Raw genomic sequence first — 20927 nt, 5'->3', positions numbered from 1 at the left:
AAACATTGCAGTGGTGATGTTCTTTTATTTTAGGTACCTTGCAATCCATGAGGTAACGATGATTATGCTTTTAATAGTGGCTGTTGGTTTCTATCGTTGACTCTATGCTATCACTGTACCTCCTATCATCTTGTTATTGTCGTAGCTGACCTGTAAGCCGACCTCTGATGGTCCGACTTGTCGTTTCCGAAAAATAGTTAGCCCATACACATGCAACTAATAAATCCTTCACAATTATCAATCTTATTGCATACCAAAGAGTATAGTCTTGGAGGTTAGGATCCAAAAATTCATCGAGTTGACATCATCAATTTCATATAAAAGTGCGTTGTTGACACCTTCAAGAGAACAGGCTGACAAAATTTGTCGTATCAAACTATCCTCAATGTAGAAAAGTACAGTCCAACTAAATGATCAAAACATGGTACTCCCTCCTTTTTAAATATGCACGTTAGCTTGGTCTAAATATCATGTATTTAAAAGTGCAGGAAATAATAAGTTGCTTAACAATCCATTTTACTAAATGACTCAAAGTTGGTACTAAATGAAAAGCTGCAATTTTTTGAAGTGAAAAAAAAAGCTGTAAAAAATCACACACAAACTTTTATGCTTAAACGGTTAACCCATCTGCAGTCTCCACACTCTCAGTCACTCTCCCAGTCTCCCTCTATAAAACCGCCCACTTCCCAAAAGCAACCACCGCACCGCGGCCTCCCTCCCTCCCGCTCCGCTCGCCACCACCTTTCCGCCTTCCGCGCGCGCCCCACGCACGACACGACCGCGCGCACTGCCCACGCACGCACGCACGCGCGCAGCAACCGCCGCCTCCGGCTCCGATGACCGACGCCGGCGGCGCCAGGAGGGCGGGCGGCGGCGGTGGAGACCTCCCGCTCCGGCCGCCGGAGCCGCCGCGCGACCCGCTGGAGTTCCTGTCCCGCTCCTGGAGCGCGTCCGCGGCCGACGTCTCCCGCGCGCTCGCCGCCGCGCCCGCGCCGGCACTGGTGCCGATAGCCGGGGCGGGCGCCGCCATCGACGAAGACGTCGCCGGGGAGCTCGACTGCGACGGCTCCGGCGCCTGCGGCGGCGGAGGGCCCGCCTCCGGGAGCTCCTTCTCCTTCGCGTCCGCGGCCACCTCGCAGCTCATCATGGACCGGATCATGGCGCAGTCGGTGCGTGCGTCCTCCGCCGCTTTTGTTTCCTCCTCCACTAATAAACAAACAAAAAACAAATCCGGTCTTTTTAAAATTCAACACGGTCTTCTTCGTCGAATCCTTTTTTGTCGAACTGGTTGGTGCGATTGTGTCATGTCGTTCTAAATGTTTGGTTTGATTTCGCATCCCCTTTGCTTGCCTCTGTTCTTCCTGCCGATTACTGGTACTAGCTTTCTTTAATGCCACTACCTGATACCTGACTTCCCTGTACTCCTGGGGAGTAAAAGTGAGGACAGCAAGAACAAGACGAAGCTGAGTTTTTTTTTTCCCAATCCTCCTCCACGAACAAACCAAAAGAGAAACTGGGAAAAGAAGACAAACATTTGATGTTCTACTCCTGTTGCACGATTGACGCTCTGTTTTTCCGGCGATTGGGGGTACTGAATTCGTAGCTGATGGGTTTCTTGTTTCGCTGGGCTGCAGCAGGAAGTGTCGCCGCTGACCTCCGGCCGGCTTTCCCACAGCAGCGGGCCTCTCAACGGCGGCGGCTCGCTCTCCGACAGCCCCCCCGTCTCGCCGGAGATCGACGAAGCCAAGGTCTGTTTTCCCTCTCCTCCGCCGGTTCCGCTGCACGTTGTTACTGCTAGTACCATTGCTGGTTGTCACATTAATTAATCATCCAATGAATCCTAAAAATCTGAATGGACTTGTTGGTTTCAGTTTAATCTGAACACTTAGTACTAGCATTCTCGGGGCAGCATTTCAAAGACAATTAAGGTTCTTTTTTTTTTTGGCAGAAGACACATTCTTGGGGCAGCACTTCAGTGCTACTTCCTTGATTGCTGCTTCCTCTGCTTTGTTAGGCATTGCATTTTTTTTGTTTGGTATCTCTGCATGGTAATATGGTATTAGCAGTAGCAGTAGCTGGCAGGCTCAGATATGCTGCAAGCCTGCATCTGCCTCGTGATTTCCTCAGCCATTTCTCTGAGCTCTGCAGGCTGTATGAGCTGGTCATTTGGTCGCTGTTCCCTCTGTTTGATGCTCTGTTTTCCTTTGGAAACGGATCACTAGTTTGTTTTCTTCCTTGTGCGTGTGTGTGCGCTCAAAAAACCTGGTCAAGGATAGGTTTAACAAAGTTGTAGATACAGCAAGGAAGCCGTGAGAAAAGTAACACAGGGGGTCGGTCTTGCAGCTTTTCTATCACAAAATTTTCTACAGGGAGGGAAAAGAATCAAAGATTGAAAAAAAGAGCTCGAACATACGCCTTTCTCTCCATCCGATGAAACACCACTTTACTTCCATTCCATGTCTCTGAATCTATAGATTTGGGGGCAAAGTGGCTGCATGCCAAAATCATTGGGCAATGCATTGTAGAATTTGCAGACAAGACATATATGGGGATGAATATGAACGCCTTTTGCCTGCTCTCTCACCTGTAGCATTTCCTCACCCCAAAATGGGAGGCCAAAATTTGTGGTCTTGTGCTTGTAACTTGTGCAAACCAAGCCATTCTTCTTGCTCATGTCTTCCCCTTCTCCTTTTGCTGAATTCCTCTATTTGCCACTGCTGCAGCTGCTGCTTGCTCGAGTAGCTAGTTTGTGTTTTCAGCTGTCCACATGAGCTATCACAGCAATGATTGCTCATTTTCATGTCCTTTTTGTGGTTTCATAGGCGTGCGTTACCTTTTTCTACTACCAGTGCTAGTTTTTGCGCGTCGCGCCGTGGCCTATCATGACCCATGCCGTTTAAGCTGATGCAAAACAAGAATTAGGGCTATCAAATTAGTCGGCAGCTTAGGATAGATCCCTTTTGTTCAGATTCCCGCTGCTCCCTCTGTTTGATGTTTGGTTTCTGCATTTTTATCATTGACCTTTGCTTAACAGCAGTCAAGTTTTGGTCTCACAAAGGTACTGAAAGTCTGAAACTCATACGAGTTCTTGGTCAAAAGACATGATCCTCTGCCTCACTCTCTGTTGCCCATCTTCAAACTGAAAGAGGGCCAGGCTGGGAGTGATCTCACTACAGTGACCTGCAACGCTCCCATCCCATTCCATCCATCCTCCTCCCTTGGACCTTGGTGTTTGCCCGGTTGCCCCTGATCTGAACTGTGCCTTTGTACTACAAGCTCTGACCATGGTGGTGGGGTAGTGGGGCCTGGTGGCGATGTGGTGGTCTCTGCCTCTCTGGTGCTCTCTTGCTTGGTGCTGAAGAAGCTTTGATTCCATAGCTCCAGCTGCAGCTGCCTCTCCAGCTCTGCAACTGCAAAGGCTGCAAGCCGCAGCTCCTCTGCCATTCTGGTCTCCTCCTCCAACAAGCAAACACTGCAGCATGCCCGGTGCCCCACAAGCTGCCCCCATTGAAAAGAGCAGGAGGGCTTGCAGGCCTATGCAGTTCTTGCCTCACCACTTTGACCTTTAGTTAATTGCTCCCTTTTTGCACACGCCTTTCTTACCCCTAATCAAGTGTTACAGCCCCAGCTTTTACAGTCTAATCTAATGATACAGCCTTTTGCACTGTCTTCTCCTGAGGCTAATCCTGTCCTCTAAAAATGCTGCTGCTGTGTCTCTCTCAGTCTTTGCTCCCCCCCTCATGATTGTGCCATGTGTTTGTGTTGGTTTGCTCGTGGCTGAACGTTGGTCAGTGAGTGCTCGCTGGTGCATGCGTTCGCTCGGCAGAAAGGCCATGGCACGCCCTCGAGATTCCATCAGTGTGTGCCTAGGGAGCCTAGATTAACGTCATAGAAACACAATGATTTGCAGTGGTCAGTGAAAAGGTTGCCATGCTTTGCAAGGATCATTTACAGTTACTGCTTCTGTGAGTGTATGGCCTACTGACTAGGATTATTGGGATGAATCCTGTCAGCTCATAATCTGTTCAAGTTCTGCAGCATAACTATTTGCAGAATGGCATTTCAGTTTAGGTGTAGGATTAACGGAGCAATTGTCTGCAAAAGAATGCTACCTTTGATGTGATGAATAGTAACTGAATGGCTAACTGAACAATTGGCTTTCTGAAAAAAAATGCAGTTCTGCAGACTGGCGAGCACGCCGAAGCCGCAGCCGTACTCTCGGGGTGGGAGCAAGACGGTGGGCCGGTGGCTTAAGGACCGGCGGGAGAGGAAGAAGGAGGAGACGCGAGCCCACAACGCGCAGGTCCACGCCGCCGTGTCCGTGGCGGCTGTGGCCGCGGCCGTCGCCGCCGTGGCGGCCGCCACCGCCGCGGCCTCGTCGGGGTCCGGCAAGGACGACCGCGGCGCGCGCACGGACATGGCCGTGGCGTCGGCCGCGACGCTCGTGGCCGCGCAGTGCGTCGAGGCCGCGGAGGCCATGGGCGCCGAGCGCGAGCACCTGGCCGCCGCCGTGGGCTCCGCCGTCAACGTCAGGAACCCCGGCGACGTCGTCACCATCACGGCAGCCGCTGCCACAGGTTCGCGCCAGCTGGTTCCAACCAGACCCTGCAGCATTTTAGTTTTTGTTCGCTCCAATTGGAGTGACATGATCGCGTTGCGTTATTTTGACTCTTACAGCGCTGCGCGGCGCCGCGACGCTGAAGGCGAGGGTGCTGAAGGAGGTGTGGAACGGGGCGGCGGTGATCCCCGTGGAGAAGGGCGCGATGGCCGGTGGCGGAGGAGGACGGCATCACCAGCAGAGCCACAAGCACAACGGCCAGCTGAAGCACCAGCACCAGCAGCAGCTGCGTCAGAGGGAGCTGGAGAGCAGCAACAGCAGCAGCAGCTGCTTCAGCGACGAGCTCTTGCTGGCTGAGGAGAACAACTTCCTCGGCATCTGCACGCAGGAGCTGCTGGCCCGCGGCAGCGAGCTCCTCAAGCGCACCCGCAAAGGTATCGAACGCTTTGGCCGATGTTCTTCGCTCATCGCATTGCTGCGATCTTCAGTTGCCGTGCGCGCGTGCTGACGAAGATGATGATGGTGATGATCGTGTGCAGGATCGTTGCATTGGAAGGTCGTCTCCGTGTACATCAACCGGATGGGCCTGGTATGATGAACTTAAACTCCTGTTTTCTTGAATTGCATTGATTTTCTTTGAGAGAAATGCAAATTTGTAAGGAAAAAGTTTTGAATCCTCATCTGTGCTTGCCGTTTCCGCAGGTGATGCTGAAGATGAAGAGCCGGCATGTTGGGGGGACCATCACCAAGAAGAAGAAGAGTAAGTGTCCTGATTGCAAGCTGCAAAATGTCGCCATGGCTGGCCTTGTACACTGTTGCTCCGTCCTTAGTATCCGGTGGCGCTGACATTGGATTGGACAATGCCACATTGTGCAGGCGTGGTGGTGGACGTGTGCCGTGACGTGGCGGCGTGGCCGGGGCGGCACCTGCTGGAGGGCGGGGAGCACCGGCGCTACTTCGGCCTGCGGACGGCGGAGAACCGGGTGATCGAGTTCGAGTGCGGCAGCCAGCGGGAGCACGACATGTGGACCAAGGGCGTCGCGCGCCTCCTCGCCATCGCCGCCGCCCGGAAGCGCGCCGTCTGATCTGGCAACCGTCGTCGATGCAGGTGGCAGCGACGGCTGATCACAGGGTTGTCATGTAGCTATAGCTAGGGGTCTCACACTCTCACTCTTACTCTCATGTCGCGGCTGTCTTTAGAGCAGGGATCAGGTTAACGCGTGGAGTCCCATCTCTCAGGAAGAAATCGCAAGTGCTTTGATGTGATGCTAGCTGTTGGTCTCACTTGTTAACGGATTCTGATTGCAATAGCTGAATGTTCAGCTCCCTTTGCAGAGGAAAGGCAAGCTGAGGTCTTGCTTTGCCTTTGCTACGCTTCTGCTGTGCCTGTGCACTGTCTCCACAAGCTCAGTCCGACCTGGCACATGCTCCATCTCCATATGTGTTTGCTCTAGGGACAAGACTGTGACTGTGAGACGTGCTAGGCCTAGACGACGGCCCGACGCCGCTGCGATGAGGGCTGCACCGTAGAGGTTTGCTACCAGCAGCGGGGAATTGAAAGTAGAAGAAAGCCATTGGGGATAGGATCAGAAGGATTCTGGGGACAGAGGGATTGGTTTCCCCCCCCCCCCCCCCCTTGCCCCGGGGGGGGAGGGGGGGGGTGCGTTCTCCCCGCCTCGTGTTGCACGTTCAGTGCTCAGTGTTTGGCACACATTTGTATCAACAAACTATTATCTACTTGTTCCGTTTCAAGTTGTAGGTCGTTTTGACTTTTATAGATTCATAGACATACATTATATCTTAGTGCATAGCAAAAACTATGCATTTAGAAAAGTCAAAATGACGAAACACAATTCAGGACAGAGGAAGTACAATTTTTTCTTCTTGTCTTCCCATAACTGAAGGTTTCAAGGAGACAACACCATTACCCGCGCGCAATCTTCATCTCAATTGCATGTCCTCACATAACGCCTATATGTGCAGCGAAGCAATCCTAACCGTTTCACCTAAGACAAAGATTGCACAGAATTAATAAAAGCACCAACTGGCAGGTAAAGAAATGAATGACCCACAATAGAGGCTCTCCTTTCACATTAGCCAAACTGAACAGCATAGCAATAAGAAGAAATATGCTAGGAGGATATATATGACAGCTCGGTAACTGGAAAAGAGTACACTTGCCAAGAATCAAGAGTCAACTACCATTTCAGTAGAGACGGAAATTACTGAACCTAACCAAATAAAATGATTACCAAAAATATGAGCTTGAACATTTCAACCTTATACCTTGCAGCCATGCGAAAATTACGGTATAGGCAACATTCCACGCGGTAGCATTTCTTCATTCAGATCCAGCAAATTGGTCTACTCCACGAAATAGTTATCCAGGACGTCAGATGGCAAATTTCCCATGAGGCTGAAAAGATGAAATATACTTTAAATTAAAAACTATCTCATTCGATTCCCATGCTCAAAAAGGTTTTGGCTTTGCATACTTGTATAAAATACAAAGTGCAGCTCTGGTCTTGCTTTTACTTCAACAATAGGGGCTGAAAGCTGTAACTCAAGATCTCCCATCACTCTGCATAAAAAGAGGCACTAATAGTTAGCGTATAGACACCATGTTTCTTTGCAGTGAATAAAATGCTAGAAAATAAGGACCATCAGTCTCCCTCCCCCCAAGGGTCATCACCTCGGGTTTCCACTTGAAGCGAGAAATGAGACAAGTGACTGGTAGGCCTTACCATCACTTTTTTTTTCCTAATCTAAAACTGAGCTTTGCTAACTAACAATGAGACAAAATGGTGATGCTTTTGTTTTGTTTCCCTTTTCTGGATGGGTGTCTAGGGGAGTGATACACTTGTTTCTAGCAATCAAATCAACTTACCGTAAGTGATCGGCCACAGCATGATTGGCATCTTTGCCTCTGCCATCATTCAAACCATATTTGACCCCCTGTGTCAAGATTTTTACAAGGTAAGCCATAAGCTCAGTATCGATAACCATGAAAAGAGCAAACTGTGCCGTAAATACAAATATAATATAACTGTCTGCACAGTATGAAAGTAACAGATTTTAAGCTTGAGGAAGTGGCTAGCAAACAAACATGGTTGCCATGGTAATCTGAAAAAAATAAGAAGAATATGACTAGGAGACAACTTACTTTTCGAATGTTTGGATCAAGAGAGGATGCTGGACTTTGCATAGTCCCATTGTACCTTCGGTTCAGAGATTCCACATTTATCTCTGCACAGCATATAGACATGATTTCCTATGCTACTGATTGGCATCATATTACATATGAAATTTGTCCAATATACCACCAACTTGCAAGTCGCATGGTAACTCAAATTCTTAATAGCACATAAAGGCAGTCTAGACTTGCTCCACATGTCAGTTTCATTATGTGAAGAAAGAAAAGCTGGGCGAAACCAAAAGAAAAAAACTAAACAGATTTAACTTCAAAATTCAGAATGCAACTGGCAGTATAAGACATTATTTTCCATGCCTCTGATTCAGTATCATGGTAAATGTGACCAGTATAGTCTGTCCAATATAGTATCACCAAGACACCAAGTTGCAAGTCACGAGGTTATAGAAGCCCAATATTTTCTTGACAATACTTCAAGGGAATTTACTTGCTCCAGGTATCAGTTTCATTATACGACAACAGAAAACATGATGAAACCAAAATGAAACTGAAAGGTTTGACCTAAAATCCAATCAGCAACAGACAGTACAACAGTAATGGCTAATTACAGGTATTAACTTCAGCGCACATAATTTATTTTTTTAGGACAGCACACACAATAATAATAATGGAAAGACATTCTAGATCAAGACTTCTGGGGGTGCATAATATCAGCATTCATTCATGTGCACTCATGCTTGTGTCATGCATTGTTCAATACTGCCAGAAAAATGGTACTATAAGAAACAGAGTTATCAATACCTATACTCCGGAGCTGATCCAATGCAGCCAGAAGATTGTTATCTATAAACTCAATCTTTTCCCTGACATAATCCAACAACACTACAACAGCAACAAATGGTACGCATGTCAAGATGCAGCATATTAGCATTAGAGTATTAGACAACAAAGGATGGTGCAATAACATCTACAAATTACCTGATGGTGCATCTATCCAGATCCTTGGTCAAGTGAGTCCCTAAGAAAATAAGGGCATAGATAGACTGTTATGGAACAAATTTGCAAAGATGCAAATTTGTAGTAATGCAGCAACTATGAAATCTCTGAAACTACAAATCCATGAAGTTGAAAGGCTAATTTCTTACTATTGCACTCTTATATACTTCATAATGCTTCCCTTAATTAAACTAGCATAAAATTAGCATATTTTTTTTTGTGGCAATGGAAAGCGAAAAGGTGGGATTACCTGGAACCTTGCTGATGTGGTTGGTGAAGTCACATTGCAAGTAGATGCGACTGAAATGGAGCCTTTCCTTCGAAAAGGAGGAGATTTTCTCCAGCTTCTTGTTCTCAGTGTTGACAGCAAGCACCCAACCGCTTGGGTCAGTACCCGTCATCTTGGCCATCACATAAACCGTATCTTCGTTGTACAGATCCAGTGTGGGAATGAGCTTATCACATTGTTCAGGGACAGCTTCCTATCCTCAGACTTCCAGATAGCAGGAAACAAATCAGGTAAACATGAGCCAGCGGGCGAGAGCTCAGCGGAGTCAGCGGTGCCGCAAGCCTCCCAATTATCTGAATGGATCATCCTCTTGAACATGGCGACCGTCCATCGGAAGTTTAGTCCACTGCGGGCATCCAACTGAGGGAATCCAATCTCGATGAACCTGAACCAGCCGTTCCTGAAGGTGACGTCACGGACCCTATCCAGACAAGGCACGAAGCCATCGGAATCCACTACCAGCCTGTTAACGTTGACGGGCATCAATGGGGGCAGCTGGATCAGACGAAGGAGACCTCGATGGGGTAGCCGGCGCTCGTCGCGGTTACAGCGGCGGTCGCGTTGTCGCGGCGGCGGCCCATGTGTGCTACCGTGTCGAGGAGGACCCAGTCGGGGAAGCCGGAGCGGCCGGAGGTGGAGGTGGCGGGATCCGCCATGGCGGGCCGGCGAGAGGCGGCGGCGGACGGCAGTTTGAATCGGGACACGGGGGAGGCGCGACGCGAAAGGTGGCGGCGCCGGCGAGGCAAGAGATTGAAATTTGGGGGGTAGTTTGGATTGGGCCCACGGCGTGGGGTGGGGTGGGTTGGTGTCGGTTTACTTCCAAGTCAAGCCCAACTACGGCCCACACGTCACACGGCCCTGCCGGAAGCACAAATTCCAGCCCGAACCGTTAACGTCGCAGATAGAGAGGTGGACCATGATGAACTCTAGGAAACCGCTGGCGACCGCAGTGGATCATGCAGCTTGGAATCATGCACTAATTTCTAATGTTAGAGCTGAAATTAAACTCAGGACCTTGGGTGGTAGAGTACAACTATAGAAATGGTATTTTCCTTATGTTTGGTGTTCTTTTACTTAGTCACCTACTGCAATAGCTACTAATATATGTTCAATATACTTATATGATTTCTCTCACTTGATACAAAATCTGGTTTTTAATATTCTTTATTATATGCACGAATGCTACTTCCTTTTTGTAATGTGTTGTTCTAGGAGAAGGCTGTAGCCATATAAATATGATATATTCAACGATTTACAAACTATTCTATTCCGTTTTGTCTTTTCGTATCCCAGCCGGTCGTTACAGAAAACTTTTTTTTGTTCGAATTGTTTTTTCCCCCGATATCCCGTGAATCTGTGTTTGTTTCCATTCCAAACTTGCTGCTTTTTTTTTATTTTTTAGTATTAAAATGTAAAAGTGAAAATGATAAGGGGTTTACCCCGATCACTTCCGACCGCTTTCATCCGATCCCATCAAAGGACCCAATATACACTCAATCCGCTATAGCCGAGCTTGACAATGGCGTCCTACCTAAATCCATACACGACGGTTAGAACAAGCTATCTAGTTAAAAATGAACTAATTTGCTTGTCCTAAACATCATATATTTGAGAACGGAGGGAATACGTATTGTTTTGGCCAACTATGTTGACTAATACTATGCATGTTTGACAACCGTGTGTTGCTCTCTTTTAGAGAGAGATAAAAAAAAGAACACAAACGACGCCAAATTGTCTCAGACTCAGCTAGCGGAACACTCATCAGTAAAATCACCCTGGAGCCTTGCCGAGGTGCTTAGAGAAGGCACACTTCCGGTATATGCGACAGAAATGAAAACTCTCCTCTTCAAAGGTCGGCATCCTCTCCAGCTTCTGGTTCTTGGTGTTGACAGAAAGCACCCAACCGCTTGGGTCTCGATCTTTCATCTTGGCAATCATGTAAACCACATCATCATTGTAGAACACATCATCTTGAAGGTGATGTCATGAACCCTGTCCAGTTCGGGCAGCATGCCATGAGAACCCACTCCCAGCTTCCGAAGTTCACGGGCATCAATGGCGGCGGCTCGATCAGGCGCGCCTCGGGGTGGTCACCGGCCACCGAGTCGAACAGCAGGATCCCGTTCCGGAGATGGACCCATGCCATGGATTCCCCCTCGAGGGCGAAGGCCTTGGTGGGATGGAACCGGCCGCCATGCGGCTGCGTGCCACGAGCAACCCTCGACCTTCGTGCTCCACGCCTTGGTCTTGCTGGAGAAGGCGTGGAGGTCGTAGATCATCCGGTTTGGTTTGGATTGGGCCCACAGCGGACGTGGATTGATTACGGGGCTGGGGATGATCGTCGTGTCGGTTAACATCCAGGTGAAGCCCAAGAACGGCCCAGACGCACAACCAAACACATTGCCACGTTGGCCACAGCCCACGGGCCAGCGCAATGGATCATGCAAGCGGCTGGAATTAAACTGAAAAGGACGGACCTTGGGTGGTAGAGTAGAACTGCAGGAGTGGCATTTTCTCTATGTTTTTTATGTTCTCTCTTTGTCATCCTGCAGAAGTTGAGAGGGGTGGAAAAACTACAATCTAGTGCTCTTTGCGTATGGTTTCGTCGCGACTTATAAAATCTAACAACTCTAGTACATGACTAATCTTAGTTGTGGCAATATTTAATTAGCATAAAACAAATATGCCCTTAATCACGCTCAATCGTGCTCAAATGCTTCTTTAGTTTGCAAAAACAAATCCCCTCTTGCAAAACAAACCACAAAGGAAATGCAATGCAAGTTCTCAGTCGATCATCATTGATAGTCTCTTATTGTGTAGGAAAAGTAAAAGCCAATCCATAATGCTAGATAACATGAAAGAAGGGACTCCTTCCTATTGTGGCAAACGCATGCAACATGTCAGCCTCACTATGCGCCTGAATCACAAAAGAGTTACAGGGTAAGTTTCTGGTTCTCTGCATCGTCCCTCCCGTTCCTGGTTTTTTTTTCCCACCGCACATGACTCCGAACCTGAACCTGGCCATCATGAGTACATGTGCATCCACCATGCTACTAATGAACTAGTGGAAATCAGGCACTGCATGTCGATCGGTCTCTGATCTGCACGCAGGAGAAGACGGAAATTTAATAGTAAGAACAAGATTGAAATTGAAAATTGGATAATAGAGGAATTTCTGCACCACATTTGGATTTCCAATCGTAATCTGACCATGCACATACTACAGGTCCAGTCCATTAAGATGCAAAAACTAACCAGCCTCGACCAAAGAAATACATGTATACATATAATTTCTACATTACTGGGAGATTTCGTCGGAGCAATGCAATTGGACTAGCTACTTAGCTAGGACGTATACAGGTCTATGAAAACATATGTGCCCATCTAGGTTGTATCACTTGCAGCATCCTATAACATCAAGTTTTAATCAAATAGCTGAACCTAGAGAAGTAGAGGTTTCAAACCAAATACCTGGTCCAGCTCAATTGACACTTACAGGTCGTATATAGAAGCAAGAATCCCATCATCTGGGTCACAATACAAGCATTGGCACCCACTCATGGTGCATGTTATCAAGAGAGCAATCCATATTTATAAAGCTGATTCAAGCTAAGAAATGAAGGATTTTGTTGAATTCATATGAGAGGACCCTGAAACTCATACAATGACTATTGGGAAGAAATTATTAGGAATCTAAGCCTTTCTCGGCCTCCGTTAGCCTACTTGTGATTAGCGCATCAAATTTGAAATTGAGAAAAATGATTGGCAATCCTGAAGGCACATGAACAGGAGCATGGATATCACCTCCCCTGAATCCACGGAATAAGTGCACCATCATCAGCACCATCCACCATATAATCTCAGATGCTTTTTTGAGGGAATCAATCCAGCTTCTCCGTATAGCATAACCAGAAAAAAAAACAGATTTTTTTATTGGTTACCAATAACTACTCCTACCACATTCCCACTGTCGAGCCACTGGAGATTGAAATTGAATATGAAAAAAAAATCAGACATTAAGGAATCAAACGGGAACCAAGTGGCACTGGGTAGGACGCACCCTCATCCTTCCCGACGGCCACACCATCACGCGGTTGCGGATGGTGAGAAGGATCGATCGCATTGGCTGTACGCATGTTGTGGGGGTGTGGAAGCTGATTGTGACATTGGTTGACAGAAGAATCATCCCACTGAAAAAATGTAGGGAACATTCTGAGGCCGCCTCCGGTCCCATGTTCTGCTGGGAGAACGTAATGTGATTCCCCGCCAGTCACCTCATGATTCCCTGTGCCGTAGACTAGTTGGGCGGCACAGCCTCCGGTCCCATGTTTTTAGATGAAGGAACACCGATGGAAAATCATGAACATGACTACATGAGTTGTGTGAGCCAAAACTATACCTGCACAGACTGTTAGGTCCAACCACATAATGGGCCATTTGGTCTTGTTGGGCCAAGGCCGCCCAATGCTCCAAGAAAATTTCGCTGCATCGTTCCTCCTGTCAGTGGGACCTTGGCGCTCGTGCACACAGGCGCAAACTAGCAGTTCAGTGAATTTACAACAGTAAGAGTGATGGATATATCTTCTCCAAAACTCTAGCTACTTTGCTCGCGCCAAGCAATGATCCAACTTTAAATTGCGACCCATCCATCTACAACGACAAGGGACAACAATGATGCATCTCTATGGCATGGCAAAAAAAACATTACATGTAGTCCATGCACTTTTTTTTGCAAAGGGAAAAAATTTAGAAAAAGACGCCGGTGAGTTTGGATAAAGCCAAGGCATTTGGCATATGTAGATGGATGGGAGGAAAAAAAAAAAGGCAGGTAGCAAAGCCGGCCGGCCGGCAACCTTTTGGAGCCACACGATTGCATGGCCAGCACTCCACGCCACCATCCACACACCACCAAGGTCCCAAGTCATTCATGAGAGGAACAGCTCCAAAACTACCCACATTGCACGCACGGTGTGACGGAGAAGATGGAGGGCATGATGGTGCCCTGGAGCGTCCTCTCCCTCTGAAAGCTGCAGGAACACATACACAGGCAAAGGACAGAGAAAGGAGCATTGGAAAGGACAAGCCTGTGGGCATCTTGTAACAAACTGGCCACCCAACCAAATCGCCATAAAGGAGGGCTTGGAGCTTTGCGTTCATGCATGTGTATGTGCAGTGTGTGGCCCATGAATCTTCCAAGGGACCATGCAGAGTGACGGGTGCACTAGTACTTGGATCATCCATGCCCAGCCATGGCATGAGAGAGAGAGGAGAGGGTGGTGGTTAGAGATGCCAACAAAAAACTCCAACTAATTTCAGAGAGAGAAATGTCCTTGCAAGGAAAGGTCAAGAAGTACAAAGAGAAAACCTCAGGAAGAGACCATTTCATTTTTATTTGAGCTGGGCGGACAGATGGAGTACTAAATATCCACCCCCCCATAGTACAAGGCCCAAAAGAGGAGAAAAGTGCGTGCAATCATGCAAGGGGGTCATGAAAAGATGGACAGCAGTTTCACCCTTCAAGCAAAGAGGCAATCAATCAGCTGTACTCGTGTAGGCATATCTTGCAAGCAACCATTATCTCCCAAAATTCTCAGCTGTCCAATCAAATGCCCTTATTTTCCCCACACAGCTTATTCATTTATTTTCTTAATCAACAAGAAGTAATCATATATACATACATGCCTTGCTATATCACACATCATTCCATCTACATTATTGTGAGCAGGATCGCAGTGAATCATAGCCACACTGATGAAAACAGTATATCCCATATTCTCACACAGGACGATTCCTGCATTCATGTGCAAGTATGTACTGAACCCAAACAGAAGCACAATCATTGTAGTTCACGTACAGACCAGTTTACAAATACAGGAACTTCTGCATGGCTTCTACTGCTAGAATACACATAAGGGTAAACACAGAGCTTAGACACTTGGTTCTGATTATTTCCTTCTTTCTGATTATGGGCAATTGCCGATTTCCAGATGACAAATGTTACCTAGAAGGGCCAGAAAGGAAATCTAAAGAAACACAAACCTTTGTACATATATGTACTAATATGAGGGAGCATGCGTAGCATTCTAGTACAGAGGTCAGATCTCATGTGTGCAAATTAAAGCACAGTTCAAGTTATCGATTCAGGCAAGTTATCAAGAATCCAATTGAATTGGAACAATTTCATGCTCTTTAAAACAGCACTAGGATTCAGGCGCTAGCATACCGCATCAATTTGTCACTGTTCAGCTTTAAAGTATAAGAAAGAATCAAAGGAAGATCCAAATAATCAGAACAGATTCCTAGTGCAAAACAAAATCCTAATACACCCTCTGCATAACAGAATTGAAAGAGAAGCAAAGGCGTAAAGCAAGAAATTAGCAGAGTATTCATAAAATCAGCTTCAACTGAAGAAACTTGACCTGATCTGATCCATACACTTATGTCTGATTTGAATCTGATCATATCTGATCCAGGTGCAGCATGAATTCTGCAAGAACTAACCTGATGAGACACCCACCGATGATTCGATGCATCGATGGAATTCTCAGGTAGGGTTTTCGATGTGCTCCCACCAGCAGATGAAACTACAGCATGACCTGACTCATATTCCTCTTTCCCCCTCATCCTGAATTCGTCCATGACAATCAGGCAAAGAGAGGTAAATACATCATACCATCAGATCATGCTGGCAGCTTCACCAACTTGTGGTGCACCACTACCCTCTAATGGAGGAAGAAGAGCAGGAAGAAGATAAGAATCAGATGAGAGAGAGAGAGAGGGGGGGGGGGGGGGGGCGAGATATATAGAAGACCGAGCTGTGAGAGACTGGAATTGCTGCCTCATATAATTTTGATCTTTTTCCTGTGCTTTTTTGTACGATGTTTTTTGCAAGGATAAGCCTGGGAGCTGGAGGAGATAGGGCGCGGCGTGGAGGCGTGGAGCTGACGGATGTACAGAAAAAAAAATGGGTATCTGATGAGCTCCTCCGTATATCAGGTGGGGGGTCCACACAGACAGTATGTAAGTGTTTGCAGAAATTGCTACCCAAAAATATTCACCAACGGCAATTGTAATTTTATCATTATTGAATCAATTGCTAGTGAAAAATGCTAGAATAAATTTACTGCATCCAAATCTAAATAATTGCTTGCCATAGAGATCAAAAATAGTTTTCTGCAACGTATGTAGCTGTAAAAAAGGCCTTTTGGAAATGAAAAAGGATTTGGGTTTCAATATAAAATTTGCTATCACTGCAAAGAGACTTAACAGCAGATCATGCATTGATCTCCCTAAATAAGATGCCCATTCTACAAGTTTGTCCATTATGCCTGGGACCATATTGTTGGATGAAACTAAAAAAAAAAATGCATGATCAACGCTGAATCCACAACATACCAAGATCTGAGCTCTGACACTACCCACGATCTGCACTCTGATCTACAGTTAATAACGAACTGCAACTGTGGCACATGAACCTCTCTTCACCAACAGTGACCCGGCTTTGGAAGCAAGAAAGTGACAAGACCATTACTTGGGTGCCTAGCTAGCTTTGGCTTGGAATTGGGCTCCATGCATCGCACCTATAGCCTTTTATGCAGATCGAGATCCTTTGTTTAGATATTGGCTGATCTTCTACTAATACATGTGAGCATAAGGACAATTGGACAAAGATGCATGACCCTACATTCTATAGTATATATAGTTCATGATAAATCAACCAAAGTTTTTTTTAACACTTAACAGTGCTGCAGCATGTAGTAGGGAATATTTGTCATTAATTAGATGTTAAAACATGAACAGAAATAATACTCGATATACTAAATTAAACAAGCAGAATCATATGTAGCATAGGCTAGAGTTTGGTTTGATATTCATCTATCAAATCATCATCTCCATATAAACTAGTAAGTTGGTACTAGTGTAGTGGTAACTGTCTGTGGCCAAGTGATTCTGTTGGACATTTTACTCAAACATCTGATCACAGAATCAAAGAGACAACTAGGTGGCTGGCTAGGAGGTAGGGGTCACTAAACCATGCTTCTTTCTTCAATCGATAAAAAATTACTAGTAGGTGCAATCTAATATTTGATTGGCAGACATGATTATAAGCTTGGAACTCACATAAACATACTCCATCCAAGAAAGGCTAGGCTATTTCATTGGACAAATGCTACGCGTGAAAAATTATCTTTGAAACATCATATAAGCTTGAAAATTCCAACCAAGACCACCTAGGCTATCTTATTGCAGAAATGCTACATGGAAAATTATCATTCTTAATATTAAGAAATAATACAAGTACTTCATTGTAGATGAAATATTTCAGAGAAAAATGTACTTCTTTCCCTGTCAAGCGGCTCCTCCATGGATCGATGGTACTCCAAAACCTGAAGCATGACTACATAGCACTTTCAGCAATTAATAAAGTAGTAGCAGAAAAGGGCCAGGCATCATCAAGAAGTTACCCTAAAACCATTCAGTTTCGCAGATAGAGTATATATGCTCAACATTGTGAAGAAATGAGGCTGTCATGCATGATCTAACAATGATTTGCAGGTACACCAGGCAAATCAATCTGATGATTGTGGGTGTGCCGATGATGCCAACCAAAGCTAGATCATGCTGGCAGCTTCACTCATTCACATGAGCATTTGTGCTGCACAATGCATATATCCCAAATCATGTCCTATACTTCTTCCTCTCACAAGAGAAACACAATCCCACTGACTCAAAGATGCTAAGATCCATAACTACCAATGCGAAGCAGTACAAGGAGAGAAATTAAACACGAAATTGAGAGAATGTGCCTGGAGAGATTTAACAAAAGAAACACAGCGGATCCAAGAAGAAGTTCAATTCACAAAGAACACTAGACACACAAGTAAGACCAAGAAGAAGAAGAAGAAGGAATGGAAGAACAGGCTAGATGGAGTTATAACTCTGCCCTGTGGCTAGCTCTGGACCTTTGCCGTGGACGATGGACAAGGGCCTGTATTTATAGAGGAAAGCCATGGCACGATGGCAGTAGTGTGTCCATGGCAAGCAAGTTTCGGTGATGGTGTGTACCATGCCAGCACCAGTTAGTTTCTTTCAAAATTTTTAAATTCTGTTTGCTGTTTTATATAATATATATAATAAATAATGCCAGGCTAGATATGTAGGGTTTTGGCTAGGTAGCTAGAGCACGTCTGCATCAGAGACAGAGTAGCTAGGGTGCGGCACAATGCAGATCAATCGAGAGGCCTGCTCCTGCTCTGCTGGTGCTGGGCTGCACAGGATCAAGAGTGAGCAATGAGCCAGCGTGCCTGTGCATGGCACATACACCTAGGGAGACCTCCGTGTTCTTTACTACTCCTTTTATCAGAACGAGGTGCAGTGTGTGAGGGCCGGACAGTTGATTAAACAATACGCACAAACTCCAGATCCCATTCTTGTCCTACGCTAGGGCACATCGGCTAACGGCACACATCTTCAACGGTAGAGAAACACCATCCATCCTATTACCAGGAGTAGAATAATGTACAAGTACATACAGTAAATGATGAACCGTGATTGGACAATTCTCCTAACCTCTGTGTATACAACTCTCCTAACCATGATTCAGGGTTGTTTTCTGTTTTATTTCACAGAAGTTTTCACGAGTTCATCCTTATGAAATTTCACCAGATAAGTTACTGCTGGAACTGGAACTGAGAAGGCCGCAGCTGTTGCTATAATGAATTGAAACCCCACACAGCAATAGCAAGTATACAATGTTTTCCAACAGCATGAGGTGCTCTTTTTTTTTAAAAAAAAGTGCTTCTTTTTATTTGTACAGGCTGAACGGTGCATGAGACACGCATGCATTATGCAAACCATGCCAGGCATGCGTAGCAATAGGATCAGATGCAGGCCTATACTATGATAACTAGTTTATGCTTCCAATGCTCTCATCTTTGACCTAGCTTCCTCCTGAACCTTTCTGCGACCTCGCTTGAACACTATCCCCTACTAGCTCCATTAAAAATATGTTGAGCATGCATGACTAGCTAACGCATCAGAGGAACCTAGCTAGCATAGCTTTCTGATTATTTTTACAGACGGAGAAGTGGATCTAGAAGGTACGGTAGCTGCTTGTTTCCGGGAAAAATTCATAGTGCTTATATATGCCTTTGATGATTTTCCTCCCTCTCTTTTGACCTCATGAATTATCCCTCTGTTTTCATCATTTATGAGTTTGTTTTGGCCAGGGTTCATCAGCTAAGGCCCCGTTTGGATACACAATGCTAAACTTTAGCACAGTACTAAACTTTAGCACCCTCAAATGGAGTGCTAAAGTTTAGCACTTGGGGTTGTTTGGATACAGTACTAAAGTTTAGCACATTGGGTGAGAAATGACTATATTGCCCTCATTTATAACTGGCTTGGGAAAAGTGGAGATGAGAGAGAGGGGGGCAGCAGGGAAAAAATGGGCTTGGGACCACTTTTAGCACCCATTAGCACCTTTTAGCACCCCTTGGGTGTGCTAAAGAAAATGGGGGTGCTAAAATTTAGCACACCCCTTTTAGCACCCCTATTTGGGAGTCCAAGTGCTAAAAGGTGCCAAAAAGTGGGGTGCTAAAGTTTAGCACCCCTCTCCAAACAGGGCCTAAGTAAACACACCCAAAACTCTTCTCTCTTATTCTCAAGATATTTTTTTTGCGCAGCTTATTCTCAAGGATATTAAAAGTACATGGTTATCAAAGTCATTTTTCTTCACCATTATATTGTCATGGTTGCGTACACTTTTTAATCCTCTATGCTCAACAAAAAACATATATGCCTTACAAACTCTTATGAATGATTTCTTGTACCCTACTCCTTATGATGAAAAATATATGTTGTTTTGGATATTGACACACTTTGCAAGATGACACTTTACTAGTGGGTAATATACATTTCAACTAAAATAATTAAACATCGTGAAACTACTTCAATGATGCATGTAGCAAAATAGATTTTACGTTGTTAATAATATACATATTTTCATGTATTCATGGTTAAAGTTAGAGAATAATGTTTGTCCATTAGAAATCATAAAGTGGCCAACATTTGTACCCATTGCATGTTTAGTTTGTTCTCATCAGATCAATCAGCTATTAATCTTTTGATACAACAAAGCTAAGCTAATCTAATCACCATTGAGTATATATGGGAGTAGCTTAATGCAAGTGGTGGATCCATGTTGGTGCCTAGGAGCTAGCATTGTGGGTCAGTAATAAGTTGACCAGTGCAAGCTGTGATATGACGTGCATGTAGCTAGATGAGAGGTCACATCATGCTCATGGTCTGAGAGCAACCTGTTCATAACTGGTAAGGATTCTCTTCCTGGAAATGGAGCGGCACAGTACACACTCCCATCCCAAAGGCCACAAGGAAAACCCTAGCCAAGCTAGGAGACCTGTGTAGTAAAATGTACTGCAAGTATCATGCATCCCCACCTTGTTGCATTGCTTTACAACGAGGCACCACAAAGGCCACACGTTTTTGTAGCAATATAACCACCATCACCACCAAGCTCCAGGCCAGGACCCCTCTATGCATTGCATGCAGTGTGGTCCTTTTCCTAGCTCATCGATCACAGGCCGGCCAGCTACGCTACACTGATGCGTGGTGTGGTGTCCTCTCGGATCTGTAGGTCTCTTTTTTTTTTCCCTTTGGGTGCACGTCATTGCTCCCTCCGGCTCTATTTATAAGGTATGGGAAGGCGTGGCACGATCTTCCAAATAACACTTTCACCATTCATTTATCTTATATTATATTATTTATGGTTATAAGCTTATAATTATTGTAGATTATATTTGATTATGAATCCAATCATATAAAGTTTGCATTATAAAAATAAAAATTAGTAGTTAAATTATTGGTCCAAAGTTTGAATCTTGATATGCGTGTGCACCTTATAAATAAAAACG

General features: G+C 45.5%; 1 protein-coding gene, 2 long non-coding RNA genes and 1 pseudogene across 3 annotated transcripts; 1 reads left to right on the top strand and 3 right to left on the bottom strand.

Moving 5' to 3' along the window:
• The first annotated feature begins 708 nt into the window (after positions 1–708).
• On the top strand, positions 709–5934 carry LOC117847129 (VAN3-binding protein). Its single transcript, XM_034728291.2, has 7 exons — positions 709–1169; positions 1635–1748; positions 4178–4577; positions 4678–4992; positions 5098–5147; positions 5261–5318; positions 5435–5934. The coding sequence occupies exons 1-7, from the start codon at positions 837–839 to the stop codon at positions 5641–5643; spliced, it is 1479 nt and encodes a 492-aa protein (XP_034584182.1). The 5' UTR covers positions 709–836; the 3' UTR covers positions 5644–5934.
• Positions 5935–6618: 684 nt separating this feature from the next.
• LOC140220117 (uncharacterized) lies at positions 6619–8578 on the bottom strand. Its single transcript, XR_011897919.1, has 3 exons — positions 7446–8578; positions 7054–7139; positions 6619–6974 (listed from the first exon to the last, which is right to left on the bottom strand). It is a non-coding gene; the product is annotated as an uncharacterized lncRNA (long non-coding RNA).
• A 147-nt stretch (positions 8579–8725) lies between these two features.
• LOC117849373 (uncharacterized) lies at positions 8726–11273 on the bottom strand (annotated as a pseudogene).
• A 491-nt stretch (positions 11274–11764) lies between these two features.
• LOC117850138 (uncharacterized) lies at positions 11765–18166 on the bottom strand. The gene is made up of 2 exons (XR_004639182.2): positions 15496–18166; positions 11765–12095 (listed from the first exon to the last, which is right to left on the bottom strand). It is a non-coding gene; the product is annotated as an uncharacterized lncRNA (long non-coding RNA).
• Between the last annotated feature and the right edge of the window lie 2761 nt (positions 18167–20927).

This window comes from Setaria viridis, chromosome 3, assembly GCF_005286985.2.
Source record: "Setaria viridis chromosome 3, Setaria_viridis_v4.0, whole genome shotgun sequence".
NCBI lineage: Eukaryota > Viridiplantae > Streptophyta > Magnoliopsida > Poales > Poaceae > Setaria > Setaria viridis.
The sequence above is the reverse complement of the archived record's forward strand: the minus strand, read 5'-3'. Positions and strand labels throughout refer to the sequence as shown.

Coding starts and splice junctions, on each gene's coding strand:
- LOC117847129 (XM_034728291.2), top strand. CDS start 837: ATGACCGACGCCGGCGGCGCCAGGAGGGCGGGCGGCGGCGGTGGAGAC. Junction 4,578..4,677: donor CACGGCAGCCGCTGCCACAG/GTTCGCGCCAGC, acceptor TGACTCTTACAG/CGCTGCGCGGCGCCGCGACG. Junction 4,993..5,097: donor CCTCAAGCGCACCCGCAAAG/GTATCGAACGCT, acceptor GATCGTGTGCAG/GATCGTTGCATTGGAAGGTC.